We start from the raw sequence: 24,077 nt of genomic DNA on the forward strand, positions 1-24,077 counted from the left end.
TTCCTGAGCTTTGTGCTGCAAAAAGCAGTAAGGCTGCTGTTAACAAGTATAATAATTCTGGTCAGTATCCAAGGGCTTAACTGAAGTATTTCAATTTCTTTTGCCGGTACAAAAGCTATTGTAATTTTATGTTTAACCTGATCACTACTGGAACACTTTGCTTGTTTGGCACTGTAGCAGGAGGTGTACAATACTATTTCTTGCCTTGATGAATGTCAAATGTTTTTAACACCTTCATATGGCAGTTGTATAGTAGTTGTACTTGCACAGGAGCAAATGTGAAGGCCAGAAAACCTTAAAACATCTGATCAGATCTGCCAGCATTCCAAAAGCTGTTTCATAAGAGTAGATTTTCCTGATTTTTGCATTATGGTCCCCATATGTATTTAAGAACATGTCACAGAAGCAACAAGCTGGTGTCTGTATGGTCATTTATTAACAGAGTGAATGGGATTTCTCACAATTCTGTTTTTATTAGCATGTTATAGCATTTTGTTCTTCATTAAAAAGTAAAGCTTTATTAAAGGGAAGCCTGATAGCATACAAACTTAATTTTAAGCTTACTTTTCTTTTAGTCAGTGGAGTGAAGAAGATGAAATTGCAGACTACAAGCAAAACTGTGAATGGATGGATGAATGTCAGGATGTAATGTTTGAGACCTGGTATGAAAAGATAGCTCAAGCTGATCCAGAGAAGCAGAGAAAGGTGACCTCATGTTTTGTATATTTATCTGCAGAAGGGGTGAATAGGAGACCTTTAAAAGCCGAAAGGGGAGAAAGGAGTCTGGTTTACAATTAATTTTTATTAGTTGGATCGCTGTAGTCTTTCAAGAGTCTAAAATGTTTAAAAGATCCCCGTTCATTTTTGGCAGGGGGCAAAGTTCTGCTTTCTGTCTGAAGCTTTCTCAAAGTCAGAAAATAATCCTGAAGTAACTTGTGTTCATTTATTGCTGTAGATGCACATGTTTGTTGCTCGTTACTGTGACCTATTAAACGTGGACATATCCTGTGATGGCTGCGATGAAATTGCGCCGTGGCATCGCTACCGCTGTCTGCAGTGCAACGACATGGATTTGTGTAAAACCTGTTTCCTTGGTAAGAGCTGCAGTGCCATGACATGGAGCTGTGTAAAACCTGTTTTCCTTGGTAAGAGCTGCAGTGCCATGACATGGATCTGTGTAAAACCTGTTTCCTTGGTAAGAGCTGCAGTGCCATGACATGGATCTGTGTAAAACCTGTTTCCTTGGTAAGAGCTGCAGTGCCATGACATGGAGCTGTGTAAAACCTGTTTCCTTGGTAAGAGCTGCAGTGCCATGACATGGAGCTGTGTAAAACCTGTTTCCTTGGTAAGAACTGCAGTGCCATGACATGGGGCTGTGTAAAACCTGTTTCCTTGGTAAGAGCTGCAGTGCCATGACATGGGGCTGTGTAAAACCTGTTTCCTTGGTAAGAGCTGCAGTGCCATGACATGGGGCTGTGTAAAACCTGTTTCCTTGGTAAGAGCTGCAGTGCCATGACATGGAGCTGTGTAAAACCTGTTTCCTTGGTAAGAACCATTAAATAACCCCTCCAAACCCTCTGTTTGAAGCCAAAACACTTGTGAATTATACACAAAATAAAGTCAAACACACTTCTCCTGGGTTCTTTGGAAGTTGAACTGTTCTTTCCCTAGTATGAATGTGAACTTGAAATTAGGATAGGTCCTTTGTCAGAAAGATTTACAGGGAAATCTTTCTTTACAGGTGGAGTTAAACCTGAAGGACATGAGGATGACCATGAAATGGTGAACATGGAATATGCCTGTGATCACTGCCAAGGAGTTATCATAGGTCGGAGGATGAACTGCAATGTTTGTGATGACTTTGACCTTTGCTATGGATGCTATCATGCAAAGAAATACTCTGACAGGTATTGAAAATGTGATTTGCTTTCCCTCATGTGGCTGAAAGACAATATTTAGTAGCTAAATGCAATCAGTCATTCTCATGGTGCTTCCTATAAAGCTGTGTCTGACATCAGAACATCTCCTTGGTGTCCTTTGGGGAAACAAAGATAGGACCAGTTTGGCAGCAGTGTCTGGAAACCTGCCTCAACCCGTGAAGTCACTTGGTAGCAATTGTTTTCTGGATGTGGCTAGGAAAGCTTCAGGAGTTGCCAGTCTTGTGTGACAGGACAGAAGAGACAATCACTGCTGTGGAAAACAACAGTTTTCAGTGCTTGACACCAGAGCTCATAAAAACCAGGTCCACAGTTTGAACCTCTGGAACGTGTTGGGTTTTAAGTGGTTTCCTGAGAAAGTGTTTTGTGTTGACTGACTGTGTTGGTTAGCAAAAAACCAACTGCATTCCTAAATGCTGTCCCTTCTACCTGCAGCCACCTGCCCACCCACAGCATCACCGTGTATCCCATGGTGACCATCCGGATCAGCGACCGGCAGCGCCTCATCCAGCCCTACGTCCACAATTATTCCTGGCTTCTCTTTGCTGCCTTGACTCTCTACAGTGCAGACCTGGCAAATGGGGAGGAAGTGGAAGGAGAGAAACTGGATCCCCAGGTCCTCAGTCATGCCAGGGTTCTGCAGCATCAGTGCATTCAGCTCATTGGGGACTGCCTGATGAAAGCGCAGCACGGAAAAGGTGAGTCAGCTCCTCCTGAACAATGCTTTCTACAAGTGTCAGAAATGCCTGTGGTTACTGGCTTTAGAGTTTCCAAAGGAAAGGGGAAGCTACTGTGTACTTCACTGAGAATAACTGTTTATGTAGAAAGCAAATGTAGAACAAGTGTCGTTCAGGGTCGTTGGAACATGGAAAATCGAGTGCTTGAGAAAACTAATTTTATGCTTACATAAACATTGGAGACAACTTGGCAAGTCTCTGGTTGTTTTTTTTTCCATCTTAGCTGTTGTAAAGGGATCAGTCAATACAGCTTCATGTTCTTTTAGTAACGTATCCCTGACAGCTGAAGGACAGCAAATAACTTGGTGGAAAAAGTTTTTTGTTCTGCATCTCTTGGGAAGAGATTTTTAACCATGGTTGTGGTATAAATTTCTGGCAGTGATGTTCATTTCTCTGGAAATGAGGGTTCCTGTGAACAAAGACCTACAGAAAACAGGGTCAGACTATATACATTTTTGAATGTATCAAAAATTTTAGACTAAAATTCAAGTAAGTTCACTGGTAGTTTTTGTGAGCAGCTCTAATACAACTGAACTACCACCACCACCACCAAATACTTAATGCATACTCATTAATTAATCTTTGAGGTGGAAGATGTCACCCATCTGTTCATCACTAGTATTGAATGGAACTACGTAATTATATGAGCTTGATAGAAAACATGTTTTTGATGGAGTTAATGTTTAAAAGAAGTGTGTAAGAAGTTTGTGGTTCTCTTTTAAAGTATTTCAGTTCTGCTTTTTGTCTGTCTTGCCACTCAACAGCTGAATAACTTCCATAATTTTTTTTGCTCCCAGGACTGAAAAATTTAGCTCTCCTCTGCATGTTACCAGAAGATGAGTCCTTCTCAGAGAATGACACTGTTTCAGGCAGTCCTCCCACAGACAGTGCTCCAAAAAGCCATCCTAGTGATAGAGCAGGGAAGGGAAGAGATGAGAAGCGCAGCACAGGCTCTTCGGTGCGTCGTAGTGTAAGTACCTGTTCTTTCCAGAGCCCCTGATACCAGATATGTGATCTGATAATAAACATCTTCACAGGCTTCAACAGCCTCTTCTGAGTGTGGGACTGAAATAAGGGATAGTAATGATTTCATTTGTAGGTAAAAATTGAGGGGCATGGGGACAATTGTTTCTTTCATTAGATCCATCTGATCAAAAACTTCTTGTTCTGGGCTGATTCACAAAAGTGTTGCAGGACAGGGGCATGTCTTGTTCCTTGTGAAAGGGCTGTCATTTCCCCTGGTTGTTAGCACTGTTGAGTGGGAGTATGAGTTTCCTACAGTTTTATACAGTATTTAAAACTATTATAGTGTAATAATTTTATGCAGGGAGATATGAGCAAAATAAAAGAACATAATTTAATTCTATGGAAGCTTAAGACGTGAATACATCAAGAAATTCTTCTCTAGAAGGTTTTGATACTCAAAGAAAAAGGTTTTACAAGTGCAGATGACTGAATTCTTTCCATGCTTGCTCCTGCAGGTGTTACATTTTGTTTTAATCTTTTAGTACTTCTGTTTTATTTTTAGGGGAAAGGAGATACTCACAAGGAAACCCAGTCTCCTGCAGAAGATAAAGTAGGCAAACAAGAAACTGAAATCAAAGCTGTCTCTGCAAAGAAAGCTGCTGTGAGACAAGAGTCAGAGTCATCTGTGGATGGGAATGTTCCTGCAACAGGTAAAAAATGATTTCTCATTTTCCCTGTCACAGAAATATCCACTCATCTGCAAACAAGCAGCTGTCCTTTTTATTCCTAATCCAGTTTTGCATATTTTCAAATATCTGTGTCTGCTTTGTGAAAATCTGCCAGACTTTGCTTTGAACAAACGTCTTGCAGTCTGTTTAAAGGAGTCTGGAAATCAGGGTAGATTTCCACAAATATTTATCCATGTATGGAGATTATAGTCGCTGTTGATCTAACACAACACTTGTGTGTCCTAGTGCACTTGGAACCAGAAAATAAGTGTCTTATCCTGTTAAAGACTGGGATTGTAAGAATTGTGATAGCTAAATGGATCTGTCTGTAGCGCTGTCCTTTATATGTTTTTATTAGATGGTATAAATTTCTTTACCGTCTCTTTCCATACACTTTTATAAAGACTTTATTTTCAAATTGTAGTAGTTCTTTTTATTGTTTCTATTTATTTTCAGATTTGGATTATAAAAATTAAGATATCACTTATTTCTTTTATTTTTAATATCACTTAGGGATTTTCTCATTTTGTTTTTATTTACAAAACAGGTGACTCCCTCTCAGAGGATTCAACCCAAAAACCAACAGAGAAGGTTTTAATACCTAGCCAGGAGCAAGTTTTTGCTGAATGCTCTCAGAAGAGGATTTTGGGGTTGCTGGCAGCTATGTTACCACCTTTCAAATCAGTTAGTTCTTTTTACTTCCATCTGGGTAGTTTTCTAGGTGCATAAATAATGTGAATAAATTCACAGGAATGAAATGTGGGATATGGGGCCCATGTTGCTTACATGTTATGAAATGTCAATTAGAATATCTTCTGACCTTGACATCACTGAGGAATGTATGGGTTGTTCCTGGGTGGGGGGAGAGGGAAGAGAATTTTAATGTATCTGTGAAGTAGTGTCTTAACTGTTCAGCAGAGTTTAAATCTTTAGTTTAGCTTCACATGTCAGGTTACACTAACAGGCCAATAACCAAAGTAGGAATGTAGCTTCTCATTCCTTCTGTCCCATTTGAAAGACCTTTAGAACAGAAGCTTTTGCGTGTGCTGACTTTGACTAAAAATCTCGTTTTCTTTCCCTGCCTCACCGAGATCTTCCTCTCTCCACAGGGCTCCACAATGTCCCTGATCAACCTGGAACAAATACTTCCACTAATGTTTCATGTTGTAATCTCAAATGCTGGCCACCTGAATGAAACTTATCATTTAACCTTGGGACTCCTGGGCCAGTTAATCCTCAGGCTTATGCCTGCAGAAGTGGATGCTGCTGTGACTAAAATCCTTTCAGCCAAACATAATTTGTTTGTACCAGGAGATGGGTCTACAGTGCCAGAAGGATGGAAGACAACTCATCTTCTGTTCAGTCTGGGAGCTGTGTGTTTAGACAGGTGCTTCTTACCTTAACCAAATTAGTTAATTTCTGCTGAACAGTGATTTTCTTTCATGTGTGCCTCGTGCATAGAGGTTTTTTAATAGAAAGGTAATTAAACCTGTACCCTGGTCATGGAAGAGGCATAGCATCTGCAGCCTTTGTTGCAGTGGAAATCTTAATTTCCTTCCAGAAGAAGGCTGGCTGCTGAAGCACGATTTCCTGTGCTTACCTTCACAGCATGTCATGGAGGAGGAAGTGAGGTTTGGAAACAAGGAAAACCAGGAATACAGTCCTTTCTTTTTTTGTGTGACATTAATTCTCTCACATTGTTACAAATCTCTTGTATAACTTGGGAAAGGAGGAGGGTGTGTCTCATAACTATCACCAGTGCTGAGTTCTGGATCTGGCCCTTCTATATAAAAGTATTTGAGAGAGAGGTTTTTATAGTAGAATTGCACTGGAAAGAGCAGGGAGGGACAGATTTTGAAGATCCTGAGAAAGCTCTCAAGCATTCTGAGATTAATGTCATGCCTGTTAAATGTGACTTATTTTTTATTGAAGCTGTGTTTTACAGGGAGGGTTCATAAACATATGAGATTTAAAGGCAGAATATCCAGAGCATAAGCTGAGGGAAAGGGAAAAGATTTTCTCAAAAACTAACTTTAGTGTAAGATACCAGTCCCTGTAGGTTATTTGTGTGATCCACAGAGTGAGCAGGTGGTCATGTACATGGGGAATAAACCTCTTGCTGCCATGCAAACAGAAACTTCGGAGTTCTAAACTAAAATTCAGAGTTAACAGCGGCAGTGTTCAGGCACGCTTTGATTTGGGACTGTAGACCCTCTCAGAAAACAGAGTAGTATTTATGCTCCGTGGAAAACAAAGCAGAATTCATGTGTCAACTGGCATGAAAGCTTCAAGTATTCAGAAAAACAGCTTTGTAATAATTTGAAAGCTGCAGCTGTGACAGTTTACCAGTGATGTGCTGTCTTGAATAGCTGCAGGTAAGTGTGCAGTCAGCCCTCCTAATGCAACCTGCTCTTGCTTTGCAGTCGTGTGGGGCTGGACTGGGCCAGCTCCATGGCAGACATCCTTCGCTCCCTGAACTCCTCTGCCCAGTGGCACGATGTCATTGCTGCTTTCACTGACCACTGCATCAAGCAGCTGCCCTTCCAGCTAAAGCACACCAACATCTTCACCTTGCTGGTGCTGGTTGGCTTTCCTGAGGTGAGTGGCTGTCGGTCCTAAAGGAAACAAAATTGGTTAAAGCTTTAAAGCTTTAGGGATCTCTTTCTAAATAATATGGATTCTGTCAATCAAAATTGTCAAAATTCAATTGTCAATCAAAAAGTTTGTCAATTCAAACTCTCAAAACCTGCTGTGTGGCAGAGTTCACATCTTTCCACTTGCGCACAATTAACATGGATCTAAAGAAGAATGATGAGCTGGTTTTGCCTTGCATTTCTTTGGATGCTACTTATAACTGCTACAAGCAAACCAGCTTCATTTGTTTCAGTGTCTAAAAGGACTTTTGTACGAGCAAAACAATCCCTTCTCCATCTTGATGTTCATACGTGATACATTGCCTGTGTAACATTAAGTTGGCTGTTGTAAACATTTCTTTTATAGACTCAAATTTCCATTTTCTAAAGATCAGCAAATACCAGGCATCAAGCAGGGATTCAGCTCAAAAATACAATAGCAAGAATAAGCAAATGTAACCAATATAAGACATGGCTGTGTGTTTGTAAATAAGTATTCCAAGTCCTAACTGAAATTCTGCTGCCATCACAGGTGCTGTGCATGGGCACTCGTTCTGTGTACATGGACAATGCTAATGAGCCCCATAATGTGATCATCCTGAAGCACTTCACTGAGAAAAACAGAGCAGTGGTTGTGGACATCAAAACCCGAAAGAGAAAAACAGGTTCTGTGGCATTTTTGTTTTATCAGAGAATCACAGGGTATTTCCTTGCAGTTTGTTACAGATACCCAAAAGCAAATGTCAACTAGAGCATTGTGCAGGTCTGCAGAGTTTGAGTTCCATTATTAGTCTGACTTTCTGCTCACAGGTTACCAAATTCTGCTTACAGGTCACTGCCAAGTTGGGAAGCTTCTGCAGTAATTATTTCAATTATCTTTATTCAGAAAAGGGTTTAGAAAAACTGTTGAGACCATTCTGTTAATGGAGAAATCTCAGAAATGGGCTTTTGATGAAGATGAAGCAGTTGTTTCTGTATCAAGATTTGTGTAGTGCTTGTGTCTTATCCATTACAAACCTGTGCTTAATGTTTTAGAACAATTTGCTAATTTAAAAACAGTTTGGATATCCCTAAAATTTGAGACCAAGTAAAACATTTAATATATAACAAATCAGTTGGGTTTTTAGGAGCAAGGGCTTTTGTCTTTGTATGACCTAATATTGGGAAGTTAATAAAGCAAAGGTTGGCCTAAGATTTGACTACTGAAGTTGTGTAAAAGACATTTGGAAAAATCAACAGACTAAACTGCTTTCTGATCTTGAAGGAAGATTTGAATATAAAAGCTTTTCTTTTTGTTTAACTGTTGACATTTTAAACAGTAAGATCAGCAGTGTTTATTCCATCATATCAATTTCAGGTCAGAATTTTCTCCATTTTAATTGTAAAATACAACATCTGCTGCTTTGCATGCTGTACTGCTAATGTGTACATCTGTGCTATTGCCAGGAGTGACCTGGGGATTTTTAACTTCTACTGAAAAATGAAATACTTTCTTGACTGTTCAGGGAATCTGAGATAATTTTTGTAGAAGACCTTTATTAGAACATAATTGATGTAAGGATGTCTCATGTCTCAGCCTACTCGTATCTACTAACAGATGACTCTACAGGATTTTAAGGTGAACCAATTGTGGTTTTTCTCTCTTGCAGTGAAAGACTATCAGTTGATTCAGAAATGTGGGCAAGAGGGCAGTGATTCCCAGACCCAGCTGAGACAGTACCTGCAGCACTTTGTCCTCATCTCCACCCACCTCCTGCAGACCAGCATGGACAGCAGCTATGCTGAGGCAGTGGAAACAACTTGGGTCTTGTCACTTGCTCTGAAGGGGCTTTACAGAACCCTGAAGGTACCTGACACAGAATATGAGAGAGAAATGAGAATTCATGTTCTGCCCTGTGCTACAGGAGCTTGAGTATTGACTGAGCACACTGGGGAATTACCACAAGGGCATTTCTGTCACAGCTGGATCCCTTTATTCCTGCTCTGTAGGGGGTTGAAAATGTTGCTGGGCTTGAAATACCTTTTGTGAGTCTGAGCTGGAAGTTGTTTTGCTTCTCCTCTGTGGGGACCAACCATTCAGGAGAGCTCAGGAAGAAATTCCTAGAGATAACATTTTATGGAGTGAAGCTCACTTTTCTCACTCCTGAAGTATTTGAAGAGGAAATTTTTCTTCTTTTTTTTTTTTTTTTCTTGACTGTCAGATGAAAACACATACTTAGTTACTACTCACTTACTACTCTGTGCATGTCATAGATGATACCCTTAAGGGATTTGAAGTGGGGATTTTTATTTTAGGGAAACGAAAGAAAAAGATTCCCAGTGTAGTTCATCTGGCAGGAAGTTCACCCAAGGCTGTGTGACAAGCACTGTGATGCATTGTTCCTTTTTTAGTTGTTTATTTGTGTGTGTGTCTGTGTGTGCAGATTCATGGCTTTAAGGAGATCCAGTCTGCCTTTCTTCAGTCTGGTTTACTCAAACTTCTAGTGAAGAAGTGTAGCAAAGGAACTGGCTTCAGTAAGACTTGGCTTCTCCGAGACTTGGAGGTAAGAAAAGTGACATTTTGGAAAAAGTCAGGCTTCACACAGTGGCATGAAAGGTTATGGCAGTACACTGCCCTCCTGGGCACTCAAGATTATTTCTACTTAGTCTCTGAAAAAATGTTCACTTAACTGTATCCCTGAATCTGCCTCCTTCTGCCCATCATAATCATGTGGATAGTAGACTAAATTCTTTAAAGCAGGAGCTGATTTTCACTAATCAGATTTTATGTGGAAAAAAAATTGCAGGATGTGACATTACTCACCTACTCAGATTGTTTTATGGATTTTATTTACACTGTTGTTGAAAATTCCATTCTTCAATTTAGAAAACAGTCTCAAAAGCACGACTTGCACAAGGTTTTGCTGCAGTGCAGGTGGGGAGATCAATGCACACGTGGGCATATTCTTTCACAGTGGTTGTTAATTGCTGAAAGATAAGTGTGGTTCAGCTGTTAGTTATGTTTTATCTTAGGCAGGAGCTGTGTTAATTCATTTTTAGGACTATGATGAAGCCAAAGGACTGTTTTCAAAGGAGAAGGGTGTGTAGGGGCATCACAGAACCTGTGCTCTGTTTTTGTCCTGGAATCTTCAAATCTTTGATGTACTGAAATGGTTAAATAATTATTTTCTCAACTTCCTTTGCACTTTCAGCTAATCACTGAAGTTGTCTTTGCAGCAGCATGGAAGGTGTACCTCATTAGTGAAGTGGGAAATGGTTTTGGTTTGTGTTTGGGGTTTTTTATATATATATATATATATATATATATATATTTATATATTAGGTGTGCTTCTTTGTAAAATACCATGTGTTAAGCACTGTCTAGGTCTGATAATGTTCCTCTAAGATGCTGATAGCAAATAATAATACCTACAGCTGTCACACCGTATGCTACCTTTTTTCTGTGTAGATTTTGTCAATAATGCTGTATTCCTCAAAGCAAGATATCAGTTCCCTGGCTGAACAGGAGGATACTGACCTGGAAGAGAGGGAACAAGATCAGGATGTGGAGCAACCTGTTGTTGGTCCTGTTGACTTAGAGCAGAACAAACTTGATCCTCTGGAGGGCCTGGATGAAGCCACCAAAATATGTTTCTTGGTATTTAAATTAGTTTACCTCCTTTTGGGTAAATGTGCATTTGCTAGTTGCATAAAACCTTTGGGAATTCATATTGTTGTTTTCTTTCTAAATTTATAGAGTATAGGTCTATGATTTCAATGCATCGTTCTTTAAAGAAAATAAAAATGAGCTACAGTAATGAATGCTACAGAATCATTATACAGTGTTTTGCTAAATTGCTTCTCATTATTATTAATCCAGATACGGAGTTCATTAATTCTCTACCTGCAAATTGAAAAATAATGCCTAGGTCATCCTTAAAGAAATGCAGTCTTTCTTTTCCCCCTCTAATGTGTTTTTGGGGGTTTTTTAATTTCTTTTTACTCTTTGCTCAGATGACACACGATGCACTTAATGCACCTCTCCACATTCTTCGAGCCATGTATGAGCTGCAGATGAAAAGAACAGATTCTTTTTTCCTGGAAGTTCAAAAGAGGTAAGTGAAAGTCTGGGTCCAGCAGAGAGACGGTGCTGGGGGAAAATCTAAAATCTTGGTGCTGAGTAGAAATTCTTCCAAGGATAAGATTTGATTTTCATGTGTGAAAAAGTAAGGAAATAAAACTCCTGCTAAGTTGTATTTATGGAAGCAAGTTACCACATTCTGAAACACATCACATGCTCTTTTCTGTGTGGTGACTCCCATATGAAGATCCACTATGGCTCTGAATTCTGTGAACTGAGGAAGAGTCAGGAGCTCACAAGTGGCTTCTGGTACTCAAAGCATCTCACAGAGACACCATGTTCTCTCAGAAATGAGTGATTTTGTAACATTTAAATCCTTTGGCTTGTTAGAACAGGAGAACAGTTAACGTGATAAAAATAGGCAGAGCTTAATCTTTCCAAAACAGAAGGTGGGAAGATTTAATTTGCATTTAACTGCCCTAATTGAGTCTGCATTACTTTGAAAACACATTTGTGTATTTTTGATTTCCTTTTGCCTCTGCTCAGGTTTGATGGGGATGTGATCACCACAGATGAGAGGATCCGGACGCTGGCTCAGAAGTGGCAGCCCAGCAAACGCCTGAGGCTGGAGGAGCAGAGCTCCAAGGCAGTGGATACAGATATGATCATCTTACCCTGTTTGGTATGGACACCTCTACAAAAACAGAATGAAAAGAATGAATTTGGGCATTCAGTAGCTTCTGTTTAGTAACATCAAACCTGAGAATTTATTTTTTTTTATACATCTGAAATAATCTGTTATCAACAGTTTATGTCAAAATGAATGAGCAGGTGCAAGAAGCAAGTATTCCTTCCTTAAGGAAGTGAAAGAACTTGATTCCCAGGTCAGGAGAACAAATTGTGATTGCAGGCTGTAATTTCCTCCCCTTACACAAGAGAGATTGTATCTCATTGCTGTAAGCTTATGCCTTGCTACTGTTTTAGCAGATCATTGTTATCTTACAGTAAGTTCAGCAGAACAAGGAAGCAATGAATTTATCTTGTAAAGTAGACACAACACTTGCAAGCTTTAGGTTTTGTATTCAGTAGCAGGGTCCCACAGCTCTGCTTTATTTTGAGGGCTCACTCCTGGCCGTGTGGTGTCACCAGCACAGCTGTTTATCAGTTGCATAGCAAAGGGGAAGGAGCTTCCTGAAGCGGTTTCACATAATTATAAGGGAAAAAAATAGACCTTTCAACAGCTTCTACAGAGGCTGTAAAATATCCACGCCTGGAAATTGGCCAAACTTAACTGGACAAAGCCCTGATTTCGAAGTTATCTCAGCCTTAAGTCACATTTGGACCAAGTGATCTCCAAAAGTTCCTCGTAACTTGCCTCATTTCAGGGCACTTGGTAGCTTTACCTCTGCAGGTGAGCTTCAGTTAACACTTCTGGTTAGAATTCTAACTGCTGTTTCCACAAATGCATCAGTGTATAGTGAGGTGTGTAGACATAAACAGTGTTTCTCAGGAAAGCTGTAGCTGTGTGAGAGATCCCACTCTTGTGGGGTTTTTGGCAACTTCATTTGTAAATTCACCTTGCAGTAAACATAAGGCAGTAAATTACTGACAGCGTGTTTGCAAACTTGCATTTCTCTCCTTGCAGTCAAAGCCTGTCCTGTGTGATAAAGCAACAGAAGAAACCAATCCTGTTGCCCAGAAACTCATCACCAACACAGAGAGTGACCTGCAGCTCAGCTACGCCAAGCAGCGACGCACCAAGAGCTCCATCCTCCTGCACAAGGAGCTGGACTCCAGGAGTAAAAAGGCTGTCAGGGACTACCTGTACCGTGTCAACGAGGCAATTGCAGTTCTCTATGCCAGGCATGTGCTGGCATCCTTGTTAGCTGAGTGGCCTGATGATGTGGCAATCAATGAGGAAATCCTAGACCTCAGTGGCCCAGCCCATATGACATACATCCTGGACATGCTGATGCAGCTAGAGGAGAAGCAGCTGTGGGAAAAAGTAAGTGGATTTCACTTAGACATGTGAACAAAACCTTGTGCCTACGTGCCATGAGACTCTGACTAACAAAAATACTTGCAGTTCCTTTTTTCGACTAAATTGAAACTCCAAAATTTAAATTAGTTCTGAAAGAACAGTTGGAATCTGTCAGTGTCTTGATGTGCTGATCTTATTAACAGAAAATGGAAAAACTAGCTGTGGAGAGAGAACTCTTTCAGTTATGAAAGAGAAATTGGTAAAATAGGCAGTCTGTTTTGAAAATAGACAATCTAGATGGTAATCTAGGGAAATTGGTAAAGTATGCAGTGCCTTTTAAAAGCTGCTTTTTCTTAGATCTCAATGTGTATATTGTAATACCTGCTACTCCACTGATGAGCTGCTGGTGGAAGTGATCTTGGAATTACAATAGAAAGTTGAAATGAAAGTGTCAGCTCAAGGCTTCACAGCAGTCAAAGCAAATCAAGTGCTGGGAATCTTCAAAGAGGGAATGAAAAATAGAGCAGAAGGCATTGATGTGCCACTGAACCAATACTATGCACTCTTTTGGACTGCAGTGTCTCCCTCATCTCATTAAAAAATTAAAATAAGATGCAGTACAACTGGAAGAGGCCTAGAGAAGAATGGATTATGACAGCCATGGAATAACTTCACTATGAGGAACCAACTGTTTTTCTTCATTCTGGATCTTTCCCACGTGGGGCATTGAGGGAGAAGGAGTAATGGAAAACTCTGTTCCTCTTTCTCTGTATATTTAAAGCAGTAAATAGCATGCAGAAGTTAAGAGCAAGTATTATTCACTGTCCCTCCCAGTAAGAAAACAAAGGAGTGTCAGATTAAGGTAATAAGTGGCAGATCCAAAACAAACCAAAAGAACAGGTTCTCAACACAGTAAGTCATGGAAATTATTGCCCCAGGGTGTTTTTATGGGTTCAGAAAAGGGCAGGATGAAGTGATAGAATGAAATCTATTAAGGCATATTAAATGCGAAAGCCTAGCCTTTGTCTTAAGGTGTTCTGCAAGTGCAAGGCAAAGAGTGCATTCAGGGAACTGCTGCACGCTGCCTTTGGTTTTCCAACTCTTTCTCCCAAGAAATCATTTTTTGGCTGATTTGGAGATGAACCTGTTGGCCTGAGCTGGTGTGTTACATTTTATAGGAGGAGCTAGGAGATGGCAGGTGAAGACGTGGAATGAGTTGCTCTGATCACCTGAAAGGGCCTCAAGTAACAGAATTCCTGATTCAGGGCTTTTATGCACTCTTACAAAAATAAGAAAAAGGGAGAGTCAGGTGGTTCTGAATTATATTTAGTGTGTCCTGATAGATTAAAGGGCATTTGGGGGTGTTTTTAAACACACTGGACTTGCATCTTCTACTTTCAAAACTTCAGCCATCCATCATTTCTTCTTATGCACAGAGTTGTACTTTTCTTTTCTTGTTTTGAAGGCTGAAATATATGACAAATTCTATTGGAATCAAAACCTGTAGGTATAGAAGGTAAAGGTGCCTGTTTAGTATGTTAACAAAGTTGTTTATCTCACTTGATTACAGCTTGAGTTTCCTGTTAATTACTTTATGGATTAGCCCTGATTCTAGCAGTTGTGTGAAGAGACATAGCCAATGTTTTCATCAAATAAAGAATGAAAGATCTAGAACAAAGGGCAGAGGGAAATCTTTTGACATTCAGAGTGAAAAGGAGATGACATTTGTGGGCATCATTTGTGAATTTATCTTTTTTCTTGCTGGTATACCTTGATTCCTTCTTCCAAAATACTCTGTGACTGGACATGACTCCTGTCAGCCATTGGCATGTACAGCTGTAAACGTTCTTGTGACAGTAAATTGTATTTACATGACATTCCTCCTCCCCAGATTCTCCATAAGGTGCTGCATGGCTGCAAGGAGAACATGCTGGGGACCATGGCTCTGACAGCCTGTCAGTTCATGGAGGAGCCAGGGATGGCAGTGCAGATGAGGGAATCTCAGCATCCTTACAACAACAACACCAACTTCGAGGTAAGGCAGACTTGGGTTGCGGTGCAGGACTCGAAGCTGAAATCACCCAGGGGCTGGAGCACAAGCCTCTCAAAGTTCCACGTGGGTTTCTGTGGGACTTCTGTGCTTGGAGTGCCTGTGAAGTTTGTCTTGCTTGGAAAAGGCTGATGTCAGACAGCTCAGGCCTTGCCCTGCAAAGAAACGTGTTCAGTCAGGCACTTTAATGTAATTCTAATTCAGTCATATGAAAAGTGCATAACTTACATGGGTTTACTGTGAATGTGTTTGAAGCAGATCAGATTTGTAAATGGTTTCAAGGCCTTAATGATGAAATGTTTCTACCCTTCCTTCCAAAAATTTGTTTCAGTTGGCCTGTTACTCCCTTGTGCTGTTCGATGAAAGTAGGAGCGGTGTCTTTTTTCTTGTATTTCTCATTTAAGACTCTTTCCCTAACACAGTTTCTGATTTTCTTCTCTTGATACTGTTTGAAAACATTTTTGCCGATATAGTTTGGTAAATAGTTATTGCCTGTGGGCAGTCTTGGGCTTTTTTTATTTCCCTGCTGCTCTGACTCTTGTGATTTTTATTTTTAAAATGCATATAACCCCTTAGGTTCTGGCAGTGAGATCAATATCAGCAACAATTACTGCTTTTGAAAAAGGAAAGCATTGCTGGCAATTCACTTTACATGCTTAACAGCTAATGTGAACAATAGGCCATGCTTTACATTTATTAAATTAGCTCTGGGTAAAAATATCAAAGAGTTTTTTACTCACAGAGATGCTGTAATATTTTTTTTATTTCTCCCTTGTTTGTATGGTGAAAGTGAAGTGGGTTCTGGGCCTTGTGACAGGACACAAAGCTCCTGTGTTTATTCCTCAGGATAAAGTTCATATTCCTGGTGCTATCTACCTCTCCATCAAGTTTGACTCTCAGTGTAACACAGAGGAGGGCTGTGATGAGCTGCTCATGTCCAGCAGCAGCGATTTCCAGCAGGACCGGCACAGCTTCAGTGGCTCCCCTCAGAAATGGACTGACTTTGAGCTTCCAGGTGAATATGCACTGATTCAGGGTTCTACACACATTGCTGGCACTCCTGAGAGAGACTCCTGATGAGTTAAACGTGGATGTTCCTGAGATGTGTAGGAAAAAAGCCAATCCTTTCCTTGTCCCACTCTGTTTGTTCTGACATGCTGTTCTTGCATTTGTTTCTGAAACGTGGCTTATCTGTTGTCGTACTGTGACCTTTTCTTTCCACCCCTCAGTCAAAGCATGCACTCAGCTACTGGAAACAAATTTGATTTTGATTTTGTTCCAACACAGTCCTTGTTCTGCACGATATTCACTTACATTGTTTATGCCTTGTCTTACTTTCCACAGGAAGCACATTTTTTTTATTTAAAAAAAAAAATATGCTTATCTTTGTTTCTGTGCTCTGCTGCTGCTCTGAGCAAAGAGAGCCAGTGCCAGCGCCTTGGCTCCAGCTGGTGCCACAGAGCACAGCTGGAAAAATCGCAGGGTTTTGACTGCCAGCTGCACTCTGGATTCTCTAAGTACATTTGTGAGAGCACAGTGAGGAGCAAATGCCAGGGAGCTCAAGGACTGCACGGTCCCCTGCTTCTGATTTTGAACTGTTTTAACCCACTGAGCATTGGGGCACTGCAGGAGACTCTTGACTTCAAGGACTGTCAGCACCTGTAAAGAGATTTAGGAACTTCTTTAGCAAACCAGTTTGGGTTACAAGGTGCTGGGTTTGGGCTACAAGGTGCCAGTTAAAAGCAGATGTGTGTTCTGTAGAAATATTTTAGATTTTTGTGAACTTCTGTCTGTCTTCTTTTTCCTCCCTATGAGTTGCCAAGGAGCTGAACTTCGAAGCCCATTGTTTAGAGTAGCCTTGGCTGTGAAACTTGAATTTCACCTTGTGGAAGTTCATTTCCAACCAAGGCTGTCTGGATTAAGGCTCTTGATTCCAGCAGGTTTTAGCTGAAACCAGACATTTAAAGGCTTCTGGGCTTTTCATTTGATTGATGGGCTTTCTTCTATGAGTAGGAGAGAATACTGTCTCCATTTCATGATTAAAAGGGAAATTCTTTTACAGATATTTTCTTTTAAATCCTAAAAAATGTTTTCAAAATTTTTCTTGTTCATGAAACTTTAAAAATTCTGCTTCCCAATGAAATATAGCCTGCTTGTCCCAGGGTTTCTCATGAGGCAGAAAGATACTTTAAGTTTTAACAGCTCTAGTATTAGAGAGCACAGTAGGTAAGATGTTTTGTGTAGTGTTACAGTCAGCTACCAGGATTTATCTCTGAAGGTGTAGATGCTACAATGGCAAAAACCTTTTGAGTGTTTTTTGCCTGATTGTAAAGTCATCCTTCTATTTTTAAGTGATTAAGTTCAAGAGTTTTCTTCCTTTGAGTAAAAATGTTCAATTAAATTTTTTGACGTGTAAAAATTTTACTTTCAAATGTTTTCAACCTTTTGTCCCATGAATTCAGGTGTTGTTGTAAAGAACTTGGCTGCCTGTATAGGGGTTCTTGTTTCATAAATCATAACTGATCCAGTAACACAACTGGAAAAGTGAAATTACACGTGCAGAATACGGAGTTCCTTTAATTTCCTCTATTTAGTTGTCAAATATGTAAAAGACATTATCCTTCCTATCCAGGATCTTTAGACAGGGGAAACCATTGTGGGTTTTGCTTCAGCCTCCTCTTTGTCACCTGTTCTTTGTGTTTCATAGTTACCAAAAAATAGAAGACTACCTCTCTTGAATGAAGACATCTAGGATTAATTAATTTCAGACTTTTCATTTAAGTTGTGTTTGAGATGGCAAAACTAACTCAGAAGATGTAATGTGGGCTTTCTTCCTTCCCTGCACACAGGAGACACACTCTACTACAGATTTACTTCTGACATGAGCAACACTGAGTGGGGTTATAAGTTTACAGTGACAGCAGGTCATCTGGGAAGGTTTCAGACAGGTAAGAGATGCTTAGAATGTATTGAAAAGGGCCTTTTTTAGTCATTTTACTGACCTTTGAGAGTCTTATGGTCATCCCTTTCCCTTGACTTAGAATTTGCATTCAGTGTCTTAGAAATAACGTGATCAGTTTTCTTCAAGTTGAAACTCAACTGATGTCTCTTGCTTCCTGTGGCTTTGGGGTAGAACCACAAAATCTTCACAGAGACTTGGAAATTACAATTATAATAATGTAATTTGCATCCAAAATGTCATTATATGATAGTAATTACAGAGTATTTAGTAAACACTCCAGGATGCCGTAATTGGAAACAGAAGTAATGGTAATTGCATTTTTCAAAAGTGGTTATCCATTAAAATAGGATGGTTCTGGGGCTAATTTTTAGCATAAGAGGTTTTGTTAGTTTATTTTAGAGTTTAAATATTTTTAATGAAATTGAGGCTGATGGATAATTTGCTATCAGCAAAACTCTACTGCATTTCATATAATAGGAAGGGCCTGTGTTTTGTTTGCCTTATTTGGGCAAAAATTTAATTTTGGATATGATTCTTTCCAATGTTTATGTAAGTTTTGCCTCAGAAACGAATTGCCATGTCAGGGTGTAATGTAGAGTTATCTCAGATTTTTGTTTGGTATTTTAATTCAATATCTCTGGCTTGCAATACTTGGTGTATGGAGAAAACTGACCACACGAGCAGAATGTGTTCCTACAAAACTGAACAGCTGTTTGAATTTTTTTTTTTTTTTTCTCCCAGGCTTTGAAATTCTAAAGCAGATGCTGTCTGAGGAAAGGGTAATTCCTCACCTTCCACTGGCCAAAATCTGGGAGTGGCAGGTGGGGGTGGCGTGTCGCCAGACGGGGCACCAGCGCCTGAAGGCCATCCACCTGCTGCTGAAAATAGTGCAGTGCAGCAGCCAGGGGTGAGTGCACTGCCCCACACCCTGCCCCACACCCTGCCCCACGGCCAAAGGGCAAGGGAACAAAAAGGCACTACACTGATACTGTTTTGAGGCAAAAAAAATCCCCTGTGATTTGAAGCGGGTGTTCTTAATTTGCCTGTCAGATGCAATTTGCAGTGCTTTGATAGCAGAAATGCTTTACTCTCTCTTCTTTCCTGGCCTTTAAAGAAGTCTAATGAATTCAAATGTCATTGGAAAGAAAAAAAAAATCATCACGAAACAGGACAAAGGTAGATTTCAATCAGTTTTCTAGAAATTTATTCTCTTTATATTAGTTATACTGCAGAATTAAGGTATGGATGAAATAATAACCTGGTGAAGTGATGATCTGATTCTCTGTAAAGTAAATAGCTTTTAAATTATTATTTTTAGTTCTACCACTAAGCCTGTAATTGAGTTTTAGAAGGGATATGTGTCCTTAAGCTTATGTATGTATGGGATGAGTATTTCTAGATGCAAGAGCATTTGGCAAAGTGGTTATTTTTTATTTTTAATTGTCACAAATGTATGGTTTTTTTCTCTTAAATTTGATTTTGTTTTGGTTCCCCCTCCCCATTCCCAGAAATGGGCATGGTGGTTACTCCCTACTGCATCACAATTTCATTTAAATTACTTTTTTTTTCAGTGACTGTGACCTCACCTTATTGAAGCCACTTTGGCAGCTTTTCACCCATATGGAAAACAACTCTTGCCATGACACAGCCAAGCCTGGTATTCTCCTTCCTCTTCATCGTGCACTGGCGGAACTCTTCTTTGTGACAGAAAACAGAGTTACTGTAAGCAGTGGCTGTGTTTCTATCCCTCCTTTCCTCAGTGCTGGGAATGGCAGAGAATTCAGTGTTACACTAAATGCAGTTTTCCTCTGTCCCTCAGAGCTACAGAAACATTAACAACTTTCACTTATGGAGTGTGGCAGCAAATTCTAATTAGAGGGGAATTCTGTTACCTTATCCATCACTGGACTTTAAGTAATAGTCATGACTATTAAGGCCCTAAAACCACTGTTTATTCTGAGAGGAAATCTGATTTAATAATTAATTTAAAGGTATTTGCATGTGGTTTTTGTTGAGTTGGTTTTGAACTTTAAATATGAACGGTGTCATGAGCTCATTTCTGTGATCACAAACTCTGCTCTAGTCTGGGAGACTCTGGTGTGCAGCTCTGATACCTTTGGTTCTTGGGGACTGCTCTAATGATCAGCATTTTAATGTTAATTAGTAGAATATCACCTTTGGTAGAAACATTGGTGTTCATTGCACGTTTTCTGGCCACAGGAGCTTGGATCTCTACAGGAGTATTTGCTTGCCTTAAATACTGAAGATCATCTTCATCGCTGCACAGCACAGGTAGGATTGCACAGCCCCAGGGCTGGCTGGGTCTGGGATCTTTGTGGCAGACACTGAATGATTGCTCATTGCCCAGCGGAGTTTATAAAAGAGATATTAATGTACTTGGTCATTGCAGTACCTTGACCGGCCTCTGAAAGCTGTGAGTGAACTATGCACAAATGCTTTTCTAGGATTTTGGGAAGAAATTCTTCCCATGAGGGTGGGGAGGCCCTGGCACAGGCTGCCCAAAGCAGCTGTGGCTGCCCATCCCTTGAAGTGTCCAAGGCCAGGTTGGACAGGGCTTGGGGCAACCTGGTCTGGTGGAAAGTGTCCCTGTCCATGGCAAGGGGTGGAATAAAATGATCTTTAAGGTCCCTCCCAACCCAAACCATTCCATGATTCTAGGTTTCTATTTCTGTTTAGTTTCATACGATTTCTTTACACTTTAGGCTTGAGGAGAATATTTGGTGTGACTTTTTTTTTTTCCTTTTCTCTTCTAGGCCCTGAAAAACATTGCTGCTATCAGCCTTGCCATTAACTATCCAAACAAATCAACAAGTTTCTGGAATGTTTAATACTGGCTCAGGCCGGAGTGCATGGGATAGAGTAGTTTGTCCATAGGACATTGGAACAAACATCTGAACTCCTTTTAGGAGAAGTTCCTTCAGCTTCAGTGTATGAGCACTCTGCAGCCTTCCTTCCTTCCTTCCTTCCACCTTGATGTAGAATTTGTAAAAGTAACAGCGCACTTCAATGAAAAAGCACATCCTGAAGTAACTCATGCGTCGCCTACAGTTATGTATGCACATATTGTAGCATGTTAGAGTAAACAGAACAATATTGTTTTTTATTCAGAGGAAGTAAAGGAAAGAAGGTAGCTGAAGTAGGAGAATGGAAGGCCCCCATGTTTGTGTCATCTGCTCCTGAGGAAACCTGATCCGTGAAATGTGTCAGCTTCAGAAAACACTGCTGATCTCGGGGTTATGCCATCAGCAGCATCTGTTGTACATCTTCAGAGTGGAACAGGCAAACCAGAGTCTGGTGGCTGCTGCAGCAATGGTCCAAGCTTGAATCCTGTCATTTTTGCTTTGGAGGCTACTTCCCAAGGAAAAGGATTTCGATTCTTACTAAACAAATTGTGGGTGATGTGCAAAGCAGTTGAAGGATTCCAGTTTCACAGCATCCTCGTGCAAGAGCTTTATGTTTCTCCTGTTCTTTGATTCATCCATCTGGGTCACCTGTTCTTACCTTGCTTTATCAATGTCTCATTCCAAATAGCCCATTATTGTAGTGCAGAGAGCAAAGGCTGGCCTTCAGTCACAAGGCAGTGCTGATATGAAGACCTGAAGAACTTATATGTTTCTCAAAAATCACATCTTTACAAGAAATTGTGAGGCTTTTCTCCCCTTCAGTTATTTTGATATTAGTGGCTTAGGAGGTCCTTGGCAATGGTTGGGAACCTGGACTCCCAGCACTCAGGGTGGGGTTAATGATCAATCCACTCTTATCTTACAGAGCAATAACCACATTTCTCTTGGTGAACATGGAATGAATTGCAGACCTTCTATGCTGAAATAAATTTGCCTTCTTCCTGCACAGCTACATTGGTTATTCCCTTTCCAAGGAGTTCAGAAGAACATAGAAAGATTTGGGGGTGTATTTTGTGTACCGTTGCGCAGTTTGTAGAACTGATCTTGTCAAATATAAATTCAGATAACTTTTAATGCTAATTATTTTCTTCTTCACTTCTTCACCCCAACACTGGGAGTATGGAAAAAAGGCAGCCAAAAGCTCTAGTAGTAACTGAATGCAAGTTGTGTAAAGCAGTGGCTCTGTCAGAAGGAAATATATTTATTGACCTTGCTTGTCCAAAATTTAAGTGGTGCCCAAATACGGGAGCCCTGCTTTAGGGGGTGTTCTCTGAACTGATGGTCTTATCAGCTGGGGCTGGAGTTTAAGGGTGGCCCAATCTCCCTCTGAGAGGGAATCATGCAGTAATGCATCCCTTGGATTTTTTTTTTTTGATGGCCTCTAGTGCTGCAGAGTTTTGTTAAAGACTTCTGTTCAGCTAAGTGAGTGCACAGTGAGTGCTTGAATCAGAATGTGATTATTCTGCTTGAAAGACTTAAAACTGAAGACCAGGAAGCACCATGGTGAAGCCATTGCCTTCAGGAACGCAGTGGCTCTCTTAGCAAGTGAGAATACCAGGATTCAGGAAGAGTGTTGTATTTGTGAAAGACTGAAAGGAAGCAGAGAGATGCTGCTCTGAAAACCCTCCTTGAGCATCCTGTGTTGATTTCCTTCAAGACATCAGGATGGGAAGGGAATTACCAAGATCGTGGTGTACCTTTAATGCACGGATCACTCTGTTCCCACATCCCCACAAGGTGTTTGAGTTTGCAGCCTCCCTGCCGGGCTGTCAGAGATCCCTGGGGAACCAACTGCTTCACACCTTGTAATTGTTTGAACATGTTCTGGGCACGGGGAGTTGCTCCACCAAAAGATGTTCCTAAACTGATGTTAGGGAGTCATGTGGCTGGGGCAGGTGAGCACTTGGAAATTGCTTCTCTGGAGCAGTAGGACCTGCTCTTCACTGCCTCCATGGCTGAGGAATCACGGATATGCAATGGGCTGCTGAGCTGGGCAGCTGCTGGGAGCTGCCTGTTCAGTCAAAGAAGGCTTTTTCTTTTTTCACATCAGGGATGAAGACTGTAAATAAACCATTCATAGAACCTGTCACAGCTCTGTCATAGTCACTTTTTTTGGTTTTTTTTTCTGTTGGACTGTCCTTTTGCTTTCTGGATGAAGACATGAGGCTGCAAGGATGACACAGGAGTGGCCAGAATTCCTTGCTAGGTATTACCACTCAACTTACTCTACCAGCAGTGACTGGCCTCATGAGTCAGTCGTCTTGCCCTGAAGGAACTGTCTAGGAACAGTGTCCACTAAATATAATTTCTACCCACTAGATGGAACTGAAGGACCGTGACCTGAGTTGACACTGAATCTGTTGCTGCCTTATAACTCAAATCATTAATTACGGATTTTTTAACAGACAAAAAAACACTGATTATTTTTTTTTTCTTCTGGTAGCTCTAAAGAAAGACGAATAGAATACCAATAATGAATATTCATGATCAATCACATTTTGAAAATTATGCAGAAGTTCCAAGTGGATGTGAATGATGCTATTGAATTGTATAAAACTGTCTGGAAAACAGGTATGCTGAAAAAAATGTGCCTAATATAAGAAAAACTAAAAAAGTTGTCCTGCCTGAATCACCTATGATGTGTTTAAAACAAACCATATTGTTCCTAATGATACATTTGACTTGCTTTCATTAAACACTTAAAAACGAGAGTTTTATAATTTCTTTTCTTACGGGTTTACTACTTTGCAATTTTTATCAGTTGTTTAAAATATATCAGACCTTTAGATTTATTCCAGTTCAGTTCAACATGTAAAAAGAAAGCTATAGATGTGGGTAAAATATGCAAATGAAGAGAAATATATTGTAAAAATTCTATAAAATCAAAAAAAGTTCAACACGGTGTCTGGTTTTTGTTTGTTTTTCTCCTCTCCTCACTGAATGTTTAATGCTGGAGTTTGCAGTGAGATCCAGGGTTTTTCTCAGGAATCCTCATTTTCCATGCCTGTAAGCAAACCTTCTTGTCCTCATGTGGTTGGTAAATATCTGATATTACATCAAGCTATGCAGGAACCAGACTTCTGGAGTCATCTCTAAATT

General features: G+C 40.3%; 1 protein-coding gene across 1 annotated transcript in view; it reads left to right on the forward strand.

The window, feature by feature from the left end:
- Positions 1-23,874, forward strand: part of ZZEF1 (zinc finger ZZ-type and EF-hand domain containing 1) — a 56,871-nt gene extending 32,997 nt beyond the window's left edge. Inside the window, exons 33-55 of the mRNA XM_066201684.1 lie at positions 576-705; positions 956-1,094; positions 1,742-1,907; positions 2,373-2,635; positions 3,472-3,644; positions 4,203-4,350; positions 4,916-5,052; positions 5,478-5,755; positions 6,792-6,966; positions 7,534-7,666; positions 8,651-8,847; positions 9,425-9,544; positions 10,450-10,638; positions 10,995-11,095; positions 11,608-11,743; positions 12,707-13,066; positions 14,934-15,077; positions 15,939-16,107; positions 17,942-18,040; positions 18,796-18,961; positions 19,626-19,776; positions 20,275-20,346; positions 20,829-23,874. Of these exons, the coding sequence (XP_066057781.1) occupies positions 576-705; positions 956-1,094; positions 1,742-1,907; positions 2,373-2,635; positions 3,472-3,644; positions 4,203-4,350; positions 4,916-5,052; positions 5,478-5,755; positions 6,792-6,966; positions 7,534-7,666; positions 8,651-8,847; positions 9,425-9,544; positions 10,450-10,638; positions 10,995-11,095; positions 11,608-11,743; positions 12,707-13,066; positions 14,934-15,077; positions 15,939-16,107; positions 17,942-18,040; positions 18,796-18,961; positions 19,626-19,776; positions 20,275-20,346; positions 20,829-20,903 (3,721 nt within the window). The 3' untranslated portion in view covers positions 20,904-23,874. The remainder of the gene's footprint in view (positions 1-575; positions 706-955; positions 1,095-1,741; positions 1,908-2,372; positions 2,636-3,471; positions 3,645-4,202; positions 4,351-4,915; positions 5,053-5,477; positions 5,756-6,791; positions 6,967-7,533; positions 7,667-8,650; positions 8,848-9,424; positions 9,545-10,449; positions 10,639-10,994; positions 11,096-11,607; positions 11,744-12,706; positions 13,067-14,933; positions 15,078-15,938; positions 16,108-17,941; positions 18,041-18,795; positions 18,962-19,625; positions 19,777-20,274; positions 20,347-20,828) is intronic.
- Positions 23,875-24,077: the final 203 nt, after the last annotated feature.

Source organism: Chamaea fasciata, unplaced genomic scaffold (genome assembly GCF_029207755.1).
Source record: "Chamaea fasciata isolate MVZ Bird 193981 ecotype frontalis unplaced genomic scaffold, bChaFas1.0.hap1 SCAF_21, whole genome shotgun sequence".
Lineage (NCBI taxonomy): Eukaryota > Metazoa > Chordata > Aves > Passeriformes > Sylviidae > Chamaea > Chamaea fasciata.